At 47.0% G+C, this 20993-nt stretch overlaps 2 protein-coding genes across 8 annotated transcripts in view; one reads left to right on the top strand and one right to left on the bottom strand.

Moving 5' to 3' along the window:
- Tdrd5 (tudor domain containing 5) overlaps positions 1 to 1493 on the bottom strand; it is a 48037-nt gene extending 46544 nt beyond the window's left edge. For 2 of the 7 annotated variants that reach the window (XM_087580197.1, XM_087580194.1), the window contains exons 1-2: positions 1467 to 1493; positions 373 to 608 (exon numbers count right to left, since the gene is read on the bottom strand). In XM_087580197.1, coding sequence (XP_087436323.1) covers positions 373 to 604 — 232 coding nt within the window. In that variant the 5' untranslated portion in view covers positions 605 to 608; positions 1467 to 1493. Of the gene's footprint in view, positions 1 to 372; positions 609 to 1136 lie in introns of those variants that run through there. The other 5 variants (XM_087580196.1, XM_087580193.1, XM_087580199.1 and 2 more) reach the window with 4 other exon arrangements.
- Positions 1494 to 8212: 6719 nt separating this feature from the next.
- Nphs2 (NPHS2 stomatin family member, podocin) lies at positions 8213 to 20599 on the top strand. Its single transcript, NM_130828.3, has 8 exons — positions 8213 to 8547; positions 10468 to 10571; positions 11769 to 11841; positions 13794 to 13876; positions 15356 to 15559; positions 17692 to 17747; positions 18951 to 19029; positions 19903 to 20599. The coding sequence occupies exons 1-8, from the start codon at positions 8274 to 8276 to the stop codon at positions 20179 to 20181; spliced, it is 1152 nt and encodes a 383-aa protein (NP_570841.3). The 5' UTR covers positions 8213 to 8273; the 3' UTR covers positions 20182 to 20599.
- The last annotated feature ends 394 nt before the right edge of the window (positions 20600 to 20993 follow it).

A 20993-nucleotide genomic window follows, 5' to 3' on the forward strand; every position in this document is an offset into this window, starting at 1 on the left:
AGTAAGGCAAAGCTCTTGGCTCCAGCATTTCTTACGTTCTGACCAGTAGCTTCCTAACTCCTCTACCAGCTGGAGAATGCGCTAGTACTGCTAATTAGGGTCTCAACGTGTCACCAATTTGTGCTTAACAAAACTTAAGACGAGTCTTAGGAATTTAAAAATCAGTAATCTGAGACTGGGAATCTGGGACGCTGTTTTTGGCTTTCCTTTGCTCTCACTGGCCCCGCAGCCTCAAAGGTACTTAGGACCACCACCCCAGTTTAGATCTGCTGCCCCGGGATACAAGATAACTGTAGAGTTAGAACAATCCTGTACCGAGTCGTACGTCTTAATTTAAAGGGTACTATAGACCGTCCAAAGTCTTAAACCTACCTTTCAATATTACGGTACCATCCCCACAGGGGCAGACACTAACCACATCAGGCATATCCAACACCAGTTCCATAGTGGACCGATAGCCAAGGATTCGGAGGGGTAGATGGTTGCCAACCATCAATAGGTACTCCTTTTCCAGCTGTTGTGGAGTCAAACCATCTTTAGTGGAAATAAGAAGAGACCGTATCTCTTTCCTCAGACAGTCCTGTATGCGCTCTTGCTCAGACATTGTGCTATAGGATTTAAGGGGGAAAATGCTTTTGAGAGAAAGTGGTCAGAACAAAACCCAAAAACAAGCAAGCAAGCAAACAAACAAAAGCCCTTTAACGACCAGCCTTGGAATATAAAAACTCAGATGTGAGTTTTATAGGCGATAAGGCTGAAGCAATACCCCGAGTGTTCCGAGGCTCGTGCACCACAAGCCCTGCCACTACAAACTCCAAAACTCAGCTTGTAGGGATGAGCCCTCCCAATCCTTGAGGCTGGTTGGTATTAGGTCCCAACAGGGCCTGGTTGGTAAGGATGCTTAAAGGATGACCTCAAGCTCCTTAGGGGGTGTCATTCCCCCACTGCAGCTCAGTATCAGATGGAATCTCTCAGCCACTCTTTGGGAACCAAGGGTATTAGGTCGTGGAGTAGGAGAGACCGGGGAGAAGCTTGAACGGATCGCAGGCCGCCCGGTCGCCTCGCTCGGCTCAGGAAGGGGCGGGGGTCCCTTCCCTCGGCCCGTCCTCCCGTCTGCCCCATGCTCTTCCCGTGACCTGAGTCGGAAAGTGGTGCTGAGGACGGCGTTAGCGCATCCCTCTGCGGCCCGCCACTACCTGGCTGCGGCTTGCCCGCCTCGCTCCCTCGCACCCGCACTGCCGTTGCGCGCCGCCCAAGTCCGGGGCACTCCTGGAGAGCCGCGGAGAAGCGGAGCCGGCGAGGGTCTCGCGCGCCTGCGCACCGCGGGCCGTCCGGTCCCGTGCACCACGTTCCACGCGCGGAGGCGCGGCCGGTGTGACGGTTAGCGGAGACCCGCCGTGTGGGTGCGGGTGAGGCCGAGGCCCGGCTCCCCCTCCGGGGTGGCGCAGGCAACCTGCAGCGCCTACCTCCCTCCGGATGCGGTGGGAAAACACAGACGCCGCCGGACCTCCCTCCACTCGTGCCCAGCGGCCTCGCCCCGCCCCCAGGCACCTGTGGGAGGCGGGGACGGCGGCGGAGGATCCTGCGGTTCCGGCTGAGCCAGGAGAGGTGCCCTCCACTCCGCCCCGTTAGACCCAAAGCTGTCCTCGCCCCGTAGGTCTGCGTTTATTTGGGGGTAAAATTAGAGCGAGTCTGGTTCTGGCCTGAGAATTACTGCTGGACTAGAAGCGACTTTGACTCCTAGAAGAGAGGACTGGATGGATGGACGGACTTTTGGAATGAAGAACATCCGAGGGGGGCATTGCCCTGGGAAGAAGAGAAGTGGGAGACTACGGAGGATAATTTCACTTGGATATGTTTGTTGGGTTTGTAGAGTAAACTAAATTGACAAGAGCCCTCAAAAACTAGCAAGTAGAAATGCAGGATATGGGGTTGGGGATTTAGCTCAGTGGTAGAGCACTTTGCCTAGGAAGCGCAAGGCCCTGGGTTCGGTCCCCAGCTCCGAAAAAAGAACCAAAAAAAAAAAAAAAAAAAAAAAAAAAAAAAAAAGAAAAGAAATGCAGGATATGAATACCTTTCCCTTAACAATGTGCACTCTTAAAATAGACAAACTAAAGATCCTCGAAGGATTCAGATTAAGAGACCGGAAACTAGGTGGGGCGATGCACACGTGTTGAGCCTTGGGCTCCGGAGGCGGAGAGAGGAAAAGCCCCAGCTGGAGAGCGGTGGGTTGCATAAAGAGGGCAGGAATCCCTAAGCGCCCAAGTACTATTCTGCCTAAAACCCATAAAGGAATATCCCCAAGAGAACAAAATGTTCTATCAGTGAATGAAGAATATTAAAGAGTCTCTTAAAAACCGAAACTAGAAAGGGTTTATATATCCGTCTTTTAGCTGAGCAGGAGTACCTGATTGGTAGATTAACAGGGGAAGAGCACCCTAAAATGAAAAACGGACCCACATACTGCAACGTTTCAATGACACGTTTTAGAAGGAACGTCTTCGTATTTTTAAGGGCCCATCGAATCCTCAGAACGAACTAAAACAAAAATCCCTCCTTAGACAAAGCCTGAGAAAAGGAATCAAGAGACTTTAGGAATAAACTATCTCTAGAACAGTGGAAATTAGTCCGCCATACAAGTAAGATCTACCCAGCTGAATCTGGTATCCTTTTACCTTGGCAAGCCAACAACATTAAGAGTAGAGTTAAAACGTTTTCAGAAAATATCTCACTAGATGAGTCCCTCAAAAAGGATATCGCCCCGGATTCTCAGACCCAATAATCTGAGATAAAGTTACCATACCTAGCACCAGGAATTCTGTATACGTTAATTTTATATTTTATTCCTACCGAGAACGTTAACTTTTCCTCTCTTTTGAGAAAGTCTTATTCTGTAGCTCAAGGCTGTCCTCAAACTTAATTAGATTCTCCTGCCTCTACCATGGAGAGATTATGGTGTGGACCAACATGTCTGGCTCAGGTGCAGACTGTAATAGAATGATTGTTGAATAATATTCTAGTTTTAATTCTGTTGCTCTGATAAAAACATCCCGACAAAAACCAACTAGGCTCACAATTCCAAGTGACAATCAAGCACTGTCGAAGTCAAGAAAGGAATCTTATGCAACTTGTAACATCTGCAGTCTGGAACAGAGAAAATACATGCCTGCTTAGTGATTTTTTTTTCCCTTATATCCAGTGCTCACACCCAAAGGATGGTGACATTCACATTCAGGCTGGGTCATCCCAGAGTAGTTAACCAAATCAATAAAAATATCCAGTAACCTTTCCCACAGGCCAACCTGATGTAGAGAATCCTTCACTGAGATTCTCTTCCTACATGATTCTAGGTTGTGTGGAATTGACAAACTATATCAGGTAGTAAACAACAAACTTTGAATTGTAAGGTTATTGGAGGGATAGAGGAGAGAGCACATACAGCATGACGCTGCTTCATTAAGGAGCAGCACCTTCTATTCGGAAAGCTATACCTGGGAGAGCGTGGAAGCCACCTTTCCGTCATGGCCATACTTCTGCACATCTCCAGGAATGCTGCTTTCAGTGTACCTTCTCCACACCACGTGAAGTTTCCTATCACAAAATACCTCAGTCCCCACGATTAGGACTTCCATCCACTGCTAAAATTACTTATTCCAACAACTCACTTTGTAACAAGACTCATAAGTAGGTGATAAATTGAGTCCCACTAACCGTATGCAAAGTCAAACGTGGATCAAAATGACACTTATCTCCTAAGCCATAGAAGCTTAAAACAGTGATGGCATACGGTGAACGCAATTATTGTTCTGACAAGTGGTAGTCACTGCAAAGCTTGAGTATTTTCCCTAGAATAGCTATCCATAGGAGGTCTCAAGACTGTCTTTTGAGGAAAGCCCAAGATGAATTTTGCCATAGTTTTGTGACTTTCCTAGGGAGATGCCACACAACATTGACACTCTCTCCCATGGGAAGCCCATCACAGACATTGTATAGTTACCGCCCAAGTCCAACTTGGTGAAGCAATGAGTTTTATTGGAATTATTTACAGGAACAGAAAAAGACTCAAAAGACCGCTAGCCGCATCACCCAAGCCCACCCCAACATGGGTGATACCTCACAAAAGCTGAGAACCTGGAAAACACTGCCTACAGGCAGCTCAACAGGTTGGAACCTGTTCTTTTAAAGTTGTTCTAAACCTCTTCTGCTGATTTCTGCTCCCTCCGGGCAGCTGGTCTGGTCTGAGAGTCTTCTTGGCAACTTGGCTCAGTTAAGAGGGACTCTCAGGCTTTATTGTTTCCTCTGGCAGGGAGGGAGAGGCCTAGTGAATCTGCTCAGTTTCAGGTCTTGAAGCTGTTTGAGCTGTTTACCTTCCTGTTTAAAGAGCTTTGCTACAGGATGGAATGTTTCAATCTTGGAATTCATTTCAGGGCTGCGGATCTAGAATCTGGGTTTAGTGCTTAGAATAGTGTGTGCTGCCTTTGTAGGACTTAGGACAGGAGAAGTCTCTATTCTCAAAACATAAACCCTGTGTTTTGCTGGTTTGTTTGTTGCAACACACAAAAAGTCCAAGTGGGTTGTTTGTGGAGTTCATTTCTTGGGCCCTACATTTAACTATCAGCAGAGAACTCTGTAGGTCAGGTCACCACTTGCTTTCCCTGTCTGTTAGGATGGCCAATGACCTATTTGTTATCCGGTAATTAACAGCCTGCACCTGGTCTCCTCACAGCACCAACCCGATTGCAATCTGGGAGTGAATTTCAGTTGCAGCTGCTCCTACACACATTCTTGCCTTAGGAAGTCAGTGAGTTCAGGAAGTCAGTGAGTTCCTGGAACTTTTTGACAGTGGTGGGGATTGAGCCCAGGGCCTTTGTGCCTGCCATGCAAGCACAGGATTCTGAGGGGTCCACTTAAATCCAACATAACTCAAACATCAGGTCAATGCAGATGACAAAAATGTAATCAAGCTGATATGGATTGATCAGGGCCAAAGAACAGACTCAGGAGAGCCAGGACCCCAAAGAATGCTGCATGGCATATTTAAAGGCTAAAACCTCGAAGCAAAGCGGAGCAGGATAGGCTGGAGCACCGTCCAATCATATTTTGACATAAGGGGTTGAGCTAGGAAGTTTTCAACAATCAGATTATGACCAGGTCCCTGGCTCTGGGAGCATGAACTTAGTTTGACCCTGCCAGCAAGATGGAGAAATTGTCTTTGATGTGTCTGGATTCAGACAACTGTTCCCTTACAGGTTATCCCTGAAATATCTGAACTCTTATATTAGAAGCTGTTAAACTATTGGGAAGTCAACTTCCCTTGGGCCTGGGACCTTCAATTTAGTTTCTCCTTATGATACATGGAGTGGAAAAAGGAAATGGTGGTACTTAGAATAAATTTCTTTTGCTTCTTCCCAACAGAGCTACAGTCTCAGCCTTATAGAACATTTTGATAGTTAAGGAATGGTTGGTTAGAAACCCATGGTAGAATCAATATACATTAGTCCCACTTTCCAAGGCTTTGAATATTAATGTCCAGTTTTGGCCATTTGGTACCAAGATTAAAGTCTTGTTGACAGTTACTCCAAGACTTGGCCATCCATCTTAGATATCTCAACCCACTATTACGCCACCTCTGGGAGACAATTTTGCTTTAGTCCTCATTAAAAATGTGAATTTCTCTATAAACCCCAGCTCTAGCCCAGGTCTGCACCAGCCTCCCCACATCTTTCCTTCAGGTGTTGGGGTGAGGGATCTGTTTCCCAGCCCCATGGCACCCGTAGGACCATGAGCATATTACCCTTCGGATATCACTATACACTTCTGCGTTTCCATCCCTTTATAGATCCCTATAACAAGAATATATCCTGATTCATTTTATCTTGCCTAGAAAGGGATAGCCAGGGAGGGGAGAAAACCAGCCCTCTTTCCTTGACCTGTTTCCCTTTCTTGCTTCTCCTGTACAGCCCAGTCCTTGAACAAGCAGCCCACTTTGGACTTATTTCCACCATTTCTTCCACTGTTCACCACTTAATATAAGACATTCTGCCTTTTGCTCAGCCAGGAACAAATTTAAAAATGCAGAGTCTCAGCCATGCAGTGGTGGCACACAACTTTAATCCCAGCAGTTGGGAGGCCAAGGCAGGCAAATCTCTGAGTTCAAAGCCAGCCTGGTCTACAGAGTGAGTTCCAGGACAGGTACACAGAGGAACCCTATCTCAAAAAACAAAATCTCAGGGTCTACCCTGCACTGATTCAAAAAGAAGATGTCCACTCCAGTAGTGATTTGACAAATCGTCTTCTGGAAGGTGGGTCTTCCAGAGAAGCTGCAATTAAGGCCAACTGCTCAGCTCACTAAGCCTCTCGAAACCTTTACCAAGTTCCATAATATGGAGAGATTGCCAGGCTGTCATTTAAAATAGATCAAGTTGTAAGTAGGTGCTTAATGTAGATTTAGAGAATCGTCTTTCTCTCCTCTGAAATATTTTCTAAATCCGCACCATCCCCATTCCGAAGCCTTGGACCGACTTCCATCAGCCTCACTTCCCTAGGCCCTGCTGCTCTCCAGAGTTGGTCAGGCTGACGTCTGGACATTGAGAAAGCTGACTTAACACAACTTTGTAGCTGCCAGGTTCCAAATGTAACATTTGAACTTTTATCTAATGCCAATAAATTATGTTTCACGAGTGGATCGTCTGCATAGTTATGTCCACGCCTTCTTTTATACAGTTTCATATTTGAAGGCACTAAAACAGGAATGGTTATAACATCTTAAAATCTCCCTGCCTCTTGCACACAAGTCAACAGTGAGTTTCTCCTCCCAGCTGCTCTGACAGACGTCAGTCTCTACAAATCCAAACAAGGAGTGAAGTCTTAAGAGCTTATGAGTGTATAGAATAGTTTCAACAAAGGCATGAGCAACATTTTCAATTAAAAAGGAATCTGAAGATAAACACTGCAGTCATAGAGGAGGCTGACAGCCCCCTGCGGACTCTGTACTGCCCTCCCCAGCGCCTCCACCTTCCGGAACGCTGAACTGGCCATTTTACCCTGCTTTTCTTTCAGATGGCTTTCATCATCCGTAATCCCAACCGATGGGTAAGCAGGTGCTTATGTTGCTTAGATATGGAGAAGAAAATCGTAGTCCTCTTATCTATGTGAACCAAAAGGCAGCTACAGAGCTTTTCTCAGTGTGCTATTCTAGATGGGAAGCACTAATTGAACCAGACTTTTTAAATGTTTGCCCTCTCATGTAGCTTATGACAGAATCAGTGTCAAGGGCTGGAAAGATGTCTCAGCTGTCAGCACAGCTGCTGCTCCTGAGGACCCAGGTTTGACTCCCAGCATCCACATGTCAGTCCATAACTTCTGTTCCAGGGAATCTAATGTCCCCTAACCTCTATAGGCACCAGGTATGCACAAGGTATACAAACATGCATGCAGGCAAAACACCTATACATAAAATTGCTTTTTAAAAGAAAAACTCTGGGTCAGAATTTCAAGTTATTAGGTTACTAAATTTTTATTATATTCCCATGGCTAGAACACATGAGAAAACTGTTTTAAAGATTAATTTACTTTAGGGTCTCATCACTAAAGTTTTCTTAACGCGGTTTTTGAGAGGAAAGGCAGCCTGTGTGAAATCAATATCAAAACTAAAGAGTGAATGAACTGATCACCCTGGGCTCCAGCTATTGGAGTAAAATTGTGAACTTTGCTTTAAAAGTTATCTAGACACACTTCTGTTCCAAACAGAAACAGTGGAATACGAGAGAAATCCACGGACACGTCAAGTTCCTCTAGAAAAGGGTGAGGCAGCCCCTGGGTTTGCAACTGGAAGCAGCTTGGCGGGGGATCTTCAAAAACCCTGAACTCTAGCTTTCAAGAAAGCAAGGGAACAGGATCTGGGAGAGAAAAGCGAACCTTTCTAAACACCGAAATTAAAGCAGATCCCCTCGTGTCCTACTTCACACCACTGTTAGCCACCTAAGCAGTGCCTGCTGTGGTCTTTCTCAAAGCAACCCGGTGCACTGGCACCAGGAATCTCCCACCCAGGTCCTCTGAGAGCATCGCACCCTGTCTGTCTGCTGGCTCCACCCAGACCCTCGAAGGAACAGCAGTTGGGTTTGGTGTGGGTAAGCCCACCTCAGGCCCCGCCCTCCGCACCTCCCTCCGGGCAGCAAGGTCCTTAAGGTCCTGGTTCGCTCCCCAGCCGCTCAGAAAATTGGGGCTGCGACTCTGCCAGCATCTGGCTTTGAGGGGCGTGCCCGCCGCGTAGAATGGACAGCAGGGCGCGGAGCTCTTCCAGAAAGACCCACGGGAGAGGTAGCAGGTCCTCTTCTAGGGATGACAAGAAGTCAAAGGCCGGGAGGGGCAACAGAGGCCGCGCGCGCCCGGATGCTGGGGCAGAGCGGCAGAGCGCCGGGCGGACGGGGACCCGGGAGGAGCACCGAGCTCCAGCAGCCACGGTAGTGAATGTGGACGAGGTTCGAAGCCCGGGTGAGGAGGGTACGGAAGTGGTGGCCCTGCTGGAGAGCGAGCGACCAGAGGAAGGTATGAAAGGCAGGTCCCATAAGAGGAAGGTACGCCAGAGATGTCAGTCAAGTGCAAGTTGCCCCACTGTGACAAAGCCAGACACACAAGAGCGCGCGGGGTCCGGGGTTGGGGGTGGGGTGGGGAAGGCGTGAGTTAGGCAGTTACCTAGTGATGGAGACCAAAGTGTGTCAAATGAAAATCAGATGAAATACAGATAGCAGCATCAGTAATACTTGGACCCTAGACAGGATCCAGTCAAGGTGTATTGTGGTCATGGACCTGTGGACTCAGCACTCTATATGATGGCTCTGAGCAACAACCCTGTGCCTCTTCTTCCCTCACCCTTGCCCATCAATCTTAAGACTAAGAGTATTTTAACCTTTCTTTGGAATGACTTCCCACGACCAGCCCCGCAACCTCAAAGGCAGCAGAACCAAGTCGAAGAGCCAGACTTGAGTTCAAATGTGAGCCTAGCCACTTGCCAGCAGTGCGACCACAGAAAGAGCCGTCACTATCGACCAGACCACAATGTTTCATAGGCTAGAGTGGGAATAAAATAAGCCTTCCAACGCACTTTGCACAATCTCAGCTAAGTCCTTGCGAGCTAAAAAAGAACACTCTTGTATCACAGTAGAGGGTAGGAACAAAGGTGTCCCTTTTACCTCCGTGGATACCACACTTAGGGGGAAAGTTACCCACCTCCAGTCCTCTTCATAACAAATGTAAAAAAAAAAGTCATTATGCCCACATTAAAGACTGGCATATGTTTGAGGAAAGTAAGGAGCAGCATATTATGTTGCTGTCTGCTGGCTATGTGGAGAGTTAGCATTTCCTAGTTACAGGAATGCAATGTATGTTGGATCACAGAAAGCTACTGTTCACGGACATCTGCACCGTAGTGTAAATGCACCCTGCCGCTTGTACTTTTTGCCTGGTAACCCTCTGGTCCTTAGGAGAGGTCATTGGGTTCAATGCTGTAGAAATGCCTGATCACAGCAGGGAAGTAGGCAAGAGAGGGAGCCCCGTTTGTGGTGCCCTCTCTATGTGGCAGGCACACACTGGGTGCTTTGTTTCCTCAGTTACACATCACAGGTGAGAGAAAATGCTTTGAGTAAATAGCTTGCTCTAGACAGAACGTACGAGAGGAACAGGATTAACGGGGTGGGGGGCAGCTTACACGATGCTCTAGAAAAGATAGAAAAGCCAGTTCCCAATCCAAGTGGTGAGTCACCTTAACTGTCCCAACCCAGCCCTGAAGCCTAGATGTTCTCTGAAGAATCTGATATTGGGTCAAAGCATGGTGGATGTGAAGCACCCCGGTTCCACAACACCGTTTTACACACAGCCTAACACTGTGCTAAATGGATGACTTCCAAAGACTGCAGAACGCCTTAGTCCATTAAAGGGACGCTAAAGAATGTCAGGCATGGCAGACAGTGCCAGGAACTTGTAGACACTTCACACAGTGAAACCTCAGACATGCCGAGCACAAGCTAGCATCTTTATGTGTATATGCCCTCTCACCCTTGAACTGATGTATCGGATACAGCTCGCTAGTTAGCTATTATGAGACTGTAATCAGTCAACATCCCATTATATAGGTGGGGAAATTGAGTTTTCAAAAGATCCTGAGCCCTGCTTCAAAGTCATCCATGGACTTTTGAAATGAGTGGAAGTAGAACTGGAACCAACTGGTCCCCCTGGCCTTCCGGTCCCCCAGTCCCCCTTGCCTGTCCAGGTTATTCTGCCTCCCATTGGTCCACACAATCCTTCACACGGATGATACCCCAGACCTGGGAACTCTGGTCATTTGGATGCCCGGCTCATTCCAGCTTTCCCAGACGTGTCTCCAAACAGCTCTGACTGTAATACTAAGCTCTAGACTGACAAATGCTGCTCACTGCGCATGGTGATGTTTCAACATCATTGCTTCCCTAGGGATCAAGCCCTCTGGATTAGGGGCCTGCGAGTGGCTTCTTGTCCTCTCCTCCCTGATCTTCATCATCGTAACGTTTCCCTTTTCCATCTGGTTCTGCATAAAGGTGAGTTCCCACACAACCCCACAAGATGGTTTTCTGTTGTCTCTCATAGCCCAAACGAGGCCAGTCTCAGTCTGTGTTTGATACTTCCCCACCTTCCAAGAGAGCTCTCCTTCCTTCAAGACCTGGCTCAGTGTAACATGAAGCCTTTTTCATTCTCCCAACCTGCTGTTCCCTGCCCTCCCTGTGCTCCAGGGACTGTCTGCATTTCACTTTTACACTTCCCAGGTACGATGTTGGTGTAGGTCTTCTGTCATGGCTAGGACAATATGTTAGCAAATCATACGTGTGCATATGTGTGTAGTTGTGTCTCTCTAAGCTAATTTGTTGGCATACAATCGTTTCATTTCACATTTTCATTAACACAGCCAAGGTCCTGTCTCACTGGTGTCTGTATTTACTGTGTATAGATTTTAGATTGTCACTGGTGTGTGTGTGTGTGTGTGTGTGTGTGTGTGTGTGTGTGTGTGTGTGTGTGGACTACTTGACTTAAGGAGGACAGAGGAGAACCTTGGGCGTCCTTACCTTCCTCCTGTCTGAGATGGGTCTCTTGTTATACATCAGGCTGGCTGGCCCACAGGCTTCCTAGGCTTCATCGGTCTCTGCCTCTGGCTCACTGTAGGAGCACTCGGGTTGTAGACATGCACTACCACGTCCAGCTTTACATGGGTTCTACGTGTTCAAATCTGGGTTCTTACTACACCGTGCATTGGGCAGTCTCTCCTTCTCCTCCTCCTACCTCCTTTTTGAGACAAAGTCTGTGTAACACTGGTTATTCTGGAATCTGCAATATAGAACACACCACATGGGTGATCCTCCTACCTCTGCCTCCCCCAAGTGGTGAGATAGTTGGTATGAAAAGCACCTTGCCCAGCCCTCAGTTCTCAAAGGATGTTTTGTTTTGTTTTGTTTTGTTTTGTTTTGTTTTGTTTTGTTTTGTTTTGTTTTGTGATAGGGTCTCTCTATAGCTCTGGCTCTCCTGGAACTCACTATAGAGACCAGGCTGGCCTTGAACTAACAATGATCTGCCTGCCTCTGCCTCTGTTTCCCAAGTACTTGGATTAAAGGCATGCACCATCATGCCTGGCTAATGCCTGGCTAACAAAAGACTCCTGTAACCTAGAATCACTCTCATGCACAGGTCTTTTGAAACCTTTTTCCCCCTCTGAAGTCATTTAAAAGCATTGCATTTCCTTTTAGGTTGTTCAAGAATACGAAAGAGTAATTATATTCCGACTGGGACATCTGCTTCCTGGAAGAGCCAAAGGACCTGGTAAGAATTATCCTCTGTTTTTTAAAATCTTATCCCATCCCATGAGTTGATGATTTCTTTAGTCCATGCATATATATTACATGAAGTTATTTGATTCAATATATTTGTGCTTTAATCTATTAAATATAGGGCAGGTTGTCATTAAATCATCAGAAAGCATTATTAATAGGTCACAGGTGGCCAAGAGAGACGATGTGTGGAGAGAGCCCTACACCAGGGCTAGTCTAGTTGGCACAGCAAGTTAGCTTCAGGCCCATTGCTAAGGATTGGCCTGAGCCCAGTGTTGGTCTGAGTACAGTGTGTGGATCGTCAGAATCCTGTGACTTCTCAGGGAAAATCCTAGCTGATCGGATTAAGCTCAAAGCAAAATTCAGTATCTAGTAACAAATACGTGTTTAGTTGGGAGACGGGGCACAGACTGAATCCTAGTGTCTCAGACGGTGCACTAACTACCGGGGACTAGAGGAATAAGGCATTCCTGATCTTTAGGATCTGAAAGCCCACAGCAGGTCCAGCCAAACTCCAGGGCATATAGATAGAAGTATGGTTAGTCTAAGTCTAGTAGTTCGCCTTTGGAGACAGCCAAGAAGGCATAAGAAAGAGTGAAATCCCATGATACATATACTGAGGGAGTCTAAGTCCTCAGCCATGCCTGCAAGAACAAGTTAAAAAAATGGAGACCTGTCTAGGAAACACATGTATCAGAGCTTCAAGATTCAGAACCCAATATACAAGTCCACACAACATCAAACCAGACTCTGGAGTTCCAGAATGCATTACATCTTGCTATGGCCCTGGTTTTCAGGAACCTTCGCTTTGGGGGCTGAGGAAAGGTTCTAACTGGCTGTTCCCCCATACATCCTTGGTACTGTGAGCTGGCACTAGTCTCCACAAGGCTGTGTCTCTTGAAGGGTCCCGGTCTTACTCACTGTTCTGCTGCTGTAAAGAGACACCATGACCAAGGTGACTCTCATTAATGAAGATATTTAGATGGGGCTTGCTCATAGTTTTAGGGGCTTAGTCCATTATCATCATGGTGGGGAGCATGGCAGCGTACAGGCAGACAGTGGAGCATAGGTGAGAGCTACATTCTGATCTATAAGCGGGGGGTGGGGGGTGGGGGGTGGAGAAACAGAGAGGGAGAGAAAAGAATCACCCAGCCCTGCCGTGGGCTTTTGAAACCACAAAGTCCACCCCCAGTGACACAGTTCCTCCAACAAGGCCACACCTCTTAATTCTTCTAATCCTCTCAAATAGAGCCACTTCCTAGTGACTAAGCCTTTAAATACATGAGCCTATGGGGGTGATGGTGGGGGATACAAACACCACAGTCTTAAATCATCTGGTGGGCTTTAGGAAACTGTCAATGAAACAATCTACAGAGGCTGCACGTGGAGTATGTACACCATCTGGGGTAAGTGAGGACTAACTGGCCAACACAAAGCAGCTGCCATGATGTTGCTACTCTGGCGATCCTGGGGCATTCTCAGAAATAACTCAGAGGTTGTCAGCTCTAAATTGAAGCACTATTACTTTCACAGAATACAATTTTATACAGAACCTAAAAGGCTCTAAGACACATTAAGGTTAACATCCATGCATATGAATTTACAGAGACTGAATCTACTGGAGAGACAGGTGTGTAAGAGATCTGGAAGGGTCAATAAGATCCTAAAGTGAGCAAGTGGCCTAGTTTTCTAGAACAATCTCCCTTTATACCTGATATGCTGCACTTAGTTTTAACAATGTATCCCCCTGCCACCTCCTTTACCTTCAGAACCATCCCAGATGAATAGTGAGTTACAGGACAATTCTTTAGTTACAAGGAAGCTACCCAGCAGTCTCTGGGTCCCATAGGCTAAGCCAGTCATGCAGCCTGGCTCTGAAAAGGTCATCTCCAACAGTCTTCACACTGGCTGTTCACATGTTCCCTCCTTCATGCCCTTTCGTAGGCCTGTTCTTTTTTCTACCCTGCCTGGACACCTATCACAAGGTTGACCTCCGTCTCCAGACCTTGGAAATACCTTTCCATGAGGTAAGCTGACATAGCGCATTTCGTCTTGACCTTCCCGTGCTCTCCCATCCAAGTCAATTCCAAGGCGAGGTGACCGTGCTCAAAAGATGATTAAAAGCACAATCATCAAAGTAGACAATCAACAGAGCGAAAGGCAGCCTATGCAGTAGGAAAGCATGTTTTCAAATAATTTATAAGAGTTTAATATATAGGATGTAGAGGGAGTTCATTCAGATCAATACAAACAGCAAAAGCCACAATCTAACCTTCAAAAATGAGCAAAGGAATTGATAGTAGTTAATCTTGTAATTAATCAACTCGGCTAAGCTAGGCCTCAGTCATTTGGCCTATACTTAGTTAAACAAATCAGGATGACGTTGTGCAGGTATTTGGGGGGATTGGGTTAATATTTAAATCAGCAAATTTTAATAAACCAGCTTACCCTTGACAATGTGGGTGTGCCCTCATACAGTCAGTTGAAAGTTTTAAAGAACTGACTTTGGCTTGAAGAGGAGGAAGTTTTCTTCCAGGAGACAATGTAAATGCTTTCCTGGGGGCTCCAGACTGCGAATTTTGGCCTTACCAGCTTCCATAATCACATGAACTAATCCTTTAAAAGTCATCAAGCTACACGCACACACACACACACACGTGCGCACACACACACACGCATGCTCTCTCTCTCTCTCTCTCTCTTTCTCTCTCCCTCTCCCTCTTCCTCTCTCTCTTCCTCTCCCTCTCCCTATTGGTTCTGTGGTTCTGGAGAACACAGGGTGCTACAGGCTGGATTAGACCTCTCTCTGAAGAATGTGTATGGAGAGAACTTGAAGGTGTGCACGTGGCCGACAAACACCTGACTGTGCTCTTTTTAAGTTTGGGGGAGTCGCCCTGCTGGGTAGCTGCATCCCGCAGTGCTGCACCATCCCACGAGTCAGCAGCAGTGACGGGTCACAGCCTCCCCACATTCCCTTCAGAACTCCACTCCCTTTCCCCACCTCGGCTATACTTTCCTGTGTTTTGGTTGTGAGCCTAAGCTTTAAAGGCTGGGCCATCTCTCCAGCCCCTGTTACATTTTCCTAATGGCAGCCTCCCGAGCAGGTGATTGGCACGTCCCTAATGATCAGTGGTGTTGAGTACCATCCATATTTCTTTATCAGAGATAAAGCCTTTCCCAAATTGTCTCTCACCTTGCTTAAAGTTCTTTCCTAGTCTTCCTTTTGATGAATATAAATGGCTTCCCTTAGAGGATGCTTATTTTTCTTTCCTCTTTCTCTTCTCCCAGAGGCAACCACCACCATGCCTGACTCTTTACCATGCTTGGTAAAATCCCCATGCATTAAAAAAGAATATCTACTTTGGATAAGAATCAACCTTCCATTACTCCTTTATTTTCATACTATAATCTTACTCCTATAAAATACTTAGTATTAAATGCATTTAGTTCCCCTCTCCCACATAGGAATCCAGCCTGCATTCACACGTTTTTTTTCCCCCGCTTAGGTGGTAACCAAAGATATGTTCATAATGGAGATAGACGCTGTCTGCTACTACCGCATGGAAAATGCCTCCCTTCTTCTAAGCAGTCTAGCTCATGTGTCCAAAGCCATCCAGTTCCTGGTGCAAACCACCATGAAGCGCCTCTTGGCACATCGATCCCTCACTGAAATTCTCCTGGAAAGGAAGAGCATTGCCCAAGATGTAAAGGTACCGAGATGCGTTTAACACTGGATGGTCATTTGTTAAATGTGCCATGTGCAAGGTGTTCAGCCATTGGAGATGCCATTCCTTGGGAATCAGTCAGTGGCATCATTGGCCTGGGTACAGATTTCGCTTCCATCCCTTCCCTAAGGTCACTCCCCTGTGACCTTCGGCACACTGAAACATCAGCTGAGTACCGAGTGTTCGAAGCAGTCATGGGTGGGGGTGAGCAGGATGGTTGAAGCCAATGCACTAGGATGGTTCCCAGATGCTGATTCTAGCTGGAGAGGCAGGCATAGGATGCCCAAAGGTAACGAGTGGTGAGTTCACGTAAGACTTTCAGAGACCGGACATCACCTACCCTTTCATCATTGGCTGCCCAGCTGTTCATATTTAATTGATTTGCAATTAAAGGCAGTCAGCTCTGCAGTCTCATCTACAGCCTGGGTAGACGCCCCGATTACCAAGGCAGCAAGAGATACCGGGAGAGCAAAGCAGGGCCACAGGCAGCTGGCCAGTCAGGGAGCAGTTACTACCAGGGACCCAGCCCAGCACTGCAGTCGTGGGGACACCAAACCTGGGTTGGAAGGCAGCTAAGAAGGATGTGAAATGGAGGAGCTACAGGACCAAAGACTGAGGATGGGTGAAGGAGCTGGAAAGTACCTAGAAGCTGGAAAGACACAAAGATGAGCGGCAGGCAGGAGCCCCACGCTGACATGAGCCACTTAGCATGCTCCCCACTGTCCCCTTCAGCCTCCTCCTTGTTCATCCCTCACCTCTGAGGGATGAAGGCCAGGCCATTGATGTCCAAGCTCAATTTTGTTAAAATGAGTTGTGATTTAAGCACTTAAATCTGTCTCCCCAGATTGTGTATTCCAAGGACTTGGCATAGTGCAGAAGATTCAATGAATCGAGAAATGGCCCGACTGTTGTAACCTGCACCCTACTATCCTTTCTTTATTGATTCTCAAACTCCCACCTACTCAGCATTCGCCCAGCATGCAACAGTGCTTTCTTTCTCCCCCACCACAAATTCCTCTTGAGCTATTTCCTCAGCCTGAAGTTCTTCTCACCACAGGACAAATCTTAGTTGTTTGTTACGATGTCACCTCATCTACGATGTGTTTCTCAATAATATTTTCTTACTCACACCTGCTCCCTCAAACTGGTTGGTCCTTCTTAAGATTTGCAATGCACTGAAATTAGGATTTAGCCAGTAAGAAATTACTGGAAGCTTAGTTTGAAAGGAGTCCAGGCCAACATGGACTGGCCTGCCCTGCCCTACCCTTCATCCATTTCCAGAACCCAGATAGTTTCTCTAGTTCTGTTTCCAACTTTAATTGTGCAGGGAAGAGAAGGCTAAGAAGCATGAGGAGCCCGATGGCATCAGCGTTAAGGGAATGAAAGTATCCTAAAAATGATAGCCATATGGCAGGGCCTGAGCCTAGGGGTGCAGGTTATTTAAGGAGTGTGTTTTAAAACGAACAGAAAAAAAAAATACCGTCTGTACTAATCCCTTATCACTCACATAACAAATCCCCCCAACCCTGGTGCCTCAAACAGCACAAGCTTACTGTACTCTTTTGTAGTCCTGATGATCAGAGTGCAGAGTCATCTTCCCTGGGCTCAAATCTAGGCATGAGCTTGGCAGATTCCTTGTGGAGGCTGAGATAGAATCCACAACCTTCTAAGCCTCTGATCACTTTCATTCCTCCTCTGCCTTCCAGCCCCAGCCTTCACAGAGAACCAGCCCTGTGCTCACTGTCTCATCGCCTTGTCTTCCAGAGTCAAACCCTCTCTTGGATAAACACTCCTGCGATTATGTCCTTCAAAACCTTTGATTTAATCACATCCTAGTCTTCCCAGACAGCCACAGGTCCTGGGGACATAAGCATCTTTGTTTGGGAGCCGTTACTCAGGTTCCCACGTCAGCTTTAGATCCACGGTGGTTATTTAACAGCACTGCACTGTCCTGTTAAGCGTCTCTGTCCCAGGCCCTGTGACTTTAAAAAGCAGTGTCCTGTGGAAGGGCGTGTTCTGAGGACAGAGCAATGGCCTGTGGTGCAGGAGAGGGCTCTTATCCTTCCCCCACACCCCGGGGAGGCAGGGCTCACTGATGTCTGCTCTTTCCTCCACAGGTTGCCTTGGACTCAGTGACCTGTGTTTGGGGCATCAAAGTGGAGAGAACTGAAATGTGGGTAGGAAAATAACCAGCAAGAACGATATTTTAAAAATCATTTCAAATACTGTAGCCACATTGATATTAGAGAAAGATGACCGGTCATCTCATAGTCAAGATACAACTGCTAGGACCTCTAAGCAAACTATCCTCTTGGTTTCTAATAATGCAGTAAGGGGCCTTTTTACTGTAAAATTTAGCGTTTGAACCATGCTTTTGCATTAGCTTAGTGGCTTTATCCTGAGTATCTAACTTCATATTTACATCACTGCCCCAAAACCCATGAGCAAGAACTCTCTAATCCCTTCACCTCAGCCCCGTGAGTCCCTCCAGTGGGTGTGCCTGTTATTCTGGTCGTGTCACAGAAATGGAGTCATAGCATAAAGACTTTTGTCTGCTTCTTTCCACTTAGCATAGGTTTCCAAGGTTCACCCGGGGTGCGGTGTGCACCAGCATTTCATTCTATTGTAGAGTCAAACATTACTGCATTGCCTGACCATACAGAGCTTGGTTTTCACTTTCCTCAGTGTGAAAACACCTTTAGTGTTGTTAGGAAAGTGCTGTGATGAAATTTTACTTCTATGTTTTCTACGCAGAATCCTAGAATTGTTCTCGTTTGTTCAGTCCTTCTCTTGAAGTCAATATTCTTTCATAAACTTAGATGAATTCTTCCAATCTTTGTTTTTAATTGTGTGGCTCTTCAAAGTTGTTTTTCATTATCCAACTTTAATAGCTTGGATTAATGTGAGATCTTAAGTGAGAAAGATGACCACAGATTTTGGACATAAAATATGGCCTGTTTAATTAGAATGTCATAGCCCCAGGCAGCCTCCATAGTGACACCAAATGTGCTCTTCCCTATCTCCCATGTCAGAACCTTAAGAACAGCTGTATCTGTCCATTCAGATTTTGCTTTCAAAGCTGGAGAGATGGCTCAGTGATTTCTCCTACTCTTCCAGAGGATCCTGCGTTCAATTCTTAGCACCCATCAGTTAGCTCACAACCATCTATAACTCCAGTTGCCCTCTTCTGGCCTCTATGGGTGAGAGGCATGTATGTGGTACACAGATGTGCGTGCAGACAAAATACCCATGCACATAGACTATACATTTTTTTTAATTGCTATTTGTGAAACCACCGTAGACAGGGGCAAGTCTGTGAGAATGTCCTGGCTGCTAAGGTCAGGGTGACACCTATATTCTCTGTCTTCTTTTTCAGTAAGGATGTACGGCTGCCAGCTGGGCTTCAGCACTCTCTGGCTGTGGAAGCTGAGGCACAAAGACAGGCCAAAGTGCGGGTGAGGCCTTCCTGAGCACCCATCCTCCCGCCTAGGCCTTTGAAGGGCATCTGAGAACCCAGTGGTCCACACTAGTCCAGGAACTGGGTAGAATCTGGCTATGTCCCCACCTCTATTGATAGTGTGTTCACAGGTCTGACAGTGCAGTACCTCAACCTCTCCCCAAACTTTCTGCTAACATGTCCCCTCCTCTTCTGCTTTTACCCGCTCTCCTTAAAGTCTCCCTTTACTATCCTTCTTCTCCAGTGCCTGGGATCCTGGGATGACCAAGGCTCCTGTCATCCCTAATAAAGGGATGGAGGGGCAGATTCCTCTCAAATAACCGAGTTAATGAAGAAAAAGACTGTGACCATATAAAAGAATCAGTAACGAAAGCCTTTAAGAGCAAGGGAGGAGGTAATCTTTAAATTAGGCCACTTACATCTAGATCTCTGAACCAGCTATCTGTGCCCAGTGTTGAGTGGCATCTGTGAGAGGGTGCCAAGAGCCTTCCGCTCTGAAGCGCTTTGCCCATTCTTTTTGACCAAGTTATAATTCCAAGTCTGTCCCTTGGAACTCTGACAAACTTGTCCTTCACTCGGCAAGCAGGATCCTCCTCAGTTTTCAAGCCCAGCACACATCGACAGAGCCCCTAAACTCCATCCGTGTCCTTCAGGACCCATGACTGAAGCCGCCTTTCCTTTTGATCGCTAGTTTAATCTGCTCACACTCCAGCAGGGAGAGGCTGAGTCTACTGGCCCAAGTTTAACAATGCCTGGCTCTGGTCGGTGTGTGGTACTTGTTTGCGGGCGGTCGCTGTGGCAGTCGAGCACCTGAGACCCCCGTGAAGTGAGCAGCATGGCCATGTTGGGTTTCTTCGTGTGCTTTCTGTAGGTGATTGCTGCCGAAGGGGAAAAAGCTGCCTCTGAGTCCCTGAGGATGGCGGCTGAGATTCTGTCGGGCACCCCAGCTGCTGTCCAGCTCCGGTACCTGCACACTCTTCAGTCCTTGTCCACAGACAAGCCGTCCACCGTGGTTTTGCCTTTACCCTTTGACATGCTGAACCTTCTCTCCTCTCCCAGCAACAGAGCACAAGGAAGCATCAACTACCCAAGTTCTCCCAAACCTGTTGAACCACTAAATCCCAAAAGGAAGGACTCTCCTATGCTATAGGGGCAAGTGGACAAGAGTAATGGGAATACACCATATAAAGCCGTATCCCTGAGCGAGGCATTCGGTCCCCACGCCCAGGCCCACCCTGCCCTTGTTGTTTGCCTTTTGAGTGTATCATGTCACAAGATGGACACACGCATGAGAACACAGTGAAATGGCAGAGAAGACATCCAGCCACACAAGTGGGTCGTCTCATCATTCATTACAGGAAAGAAAGAGATTTAGAATTTTGGGTTGAGGGGCTGGAGAGATGGCTCAGTGGTTATGAACACTGACTGCTCTTCCAGAGGTCCTGAGTTCAAATCCCAGCAACCACATGGTGGCTCACAACCATCTGTAATGGGATCCGATGCCCTCTTCTGGTGTGTAAGACAGTGACAGTGTACTCATCATATATAAGATGAATAAATAAAACCTTTAAAAAAAAAGAATTTTGGGTTGACATGTGGTCCAGTTTTGATTTCTGAAGACTTAGTTCACATACCCTCCACTGCATTTCCTAGCAAGGCCTTCGAGGTCCCCCAGCCTTTTCTGCGAGTGCCTGTCACTGTGCTTATCACACCGAGAGGAAAGACAGGGCTTAAGATACAGGCCTCTCCCCTTTCCGAGTTCTTCCAAACTCCCACTGAAACAGCCCGCTAAGCTCTACTGCTGGCTTTTAACAACGTTTCCAGCCTAAATTCCCAAACTCACTCAAAAAGCAGTCCAAAGGCATGAAAGCCTCGTGGTCGGCACGATGTGGCGACGACCCCACTTCCTCAGCACCAGTGTCTTTTCTGTTCTTATGATTAAAATATTCCAGCAACAAGAAA

Source organism: Rattus norvegicus, chromosome 13 (assembly GCF_021556685.1).
Source record: "Rattus norvegicus strain SHRSP/BbbUtx chromosome 13, alternate assembly SHRSP_T2T, whole genome shotgun sequence".
NCBI classification, from domain to species: Eukaryota; Metazoa; Chordata; class Mammalia; order Rodentia; family Muridae; genus Rattus; species Rattus norvegicus.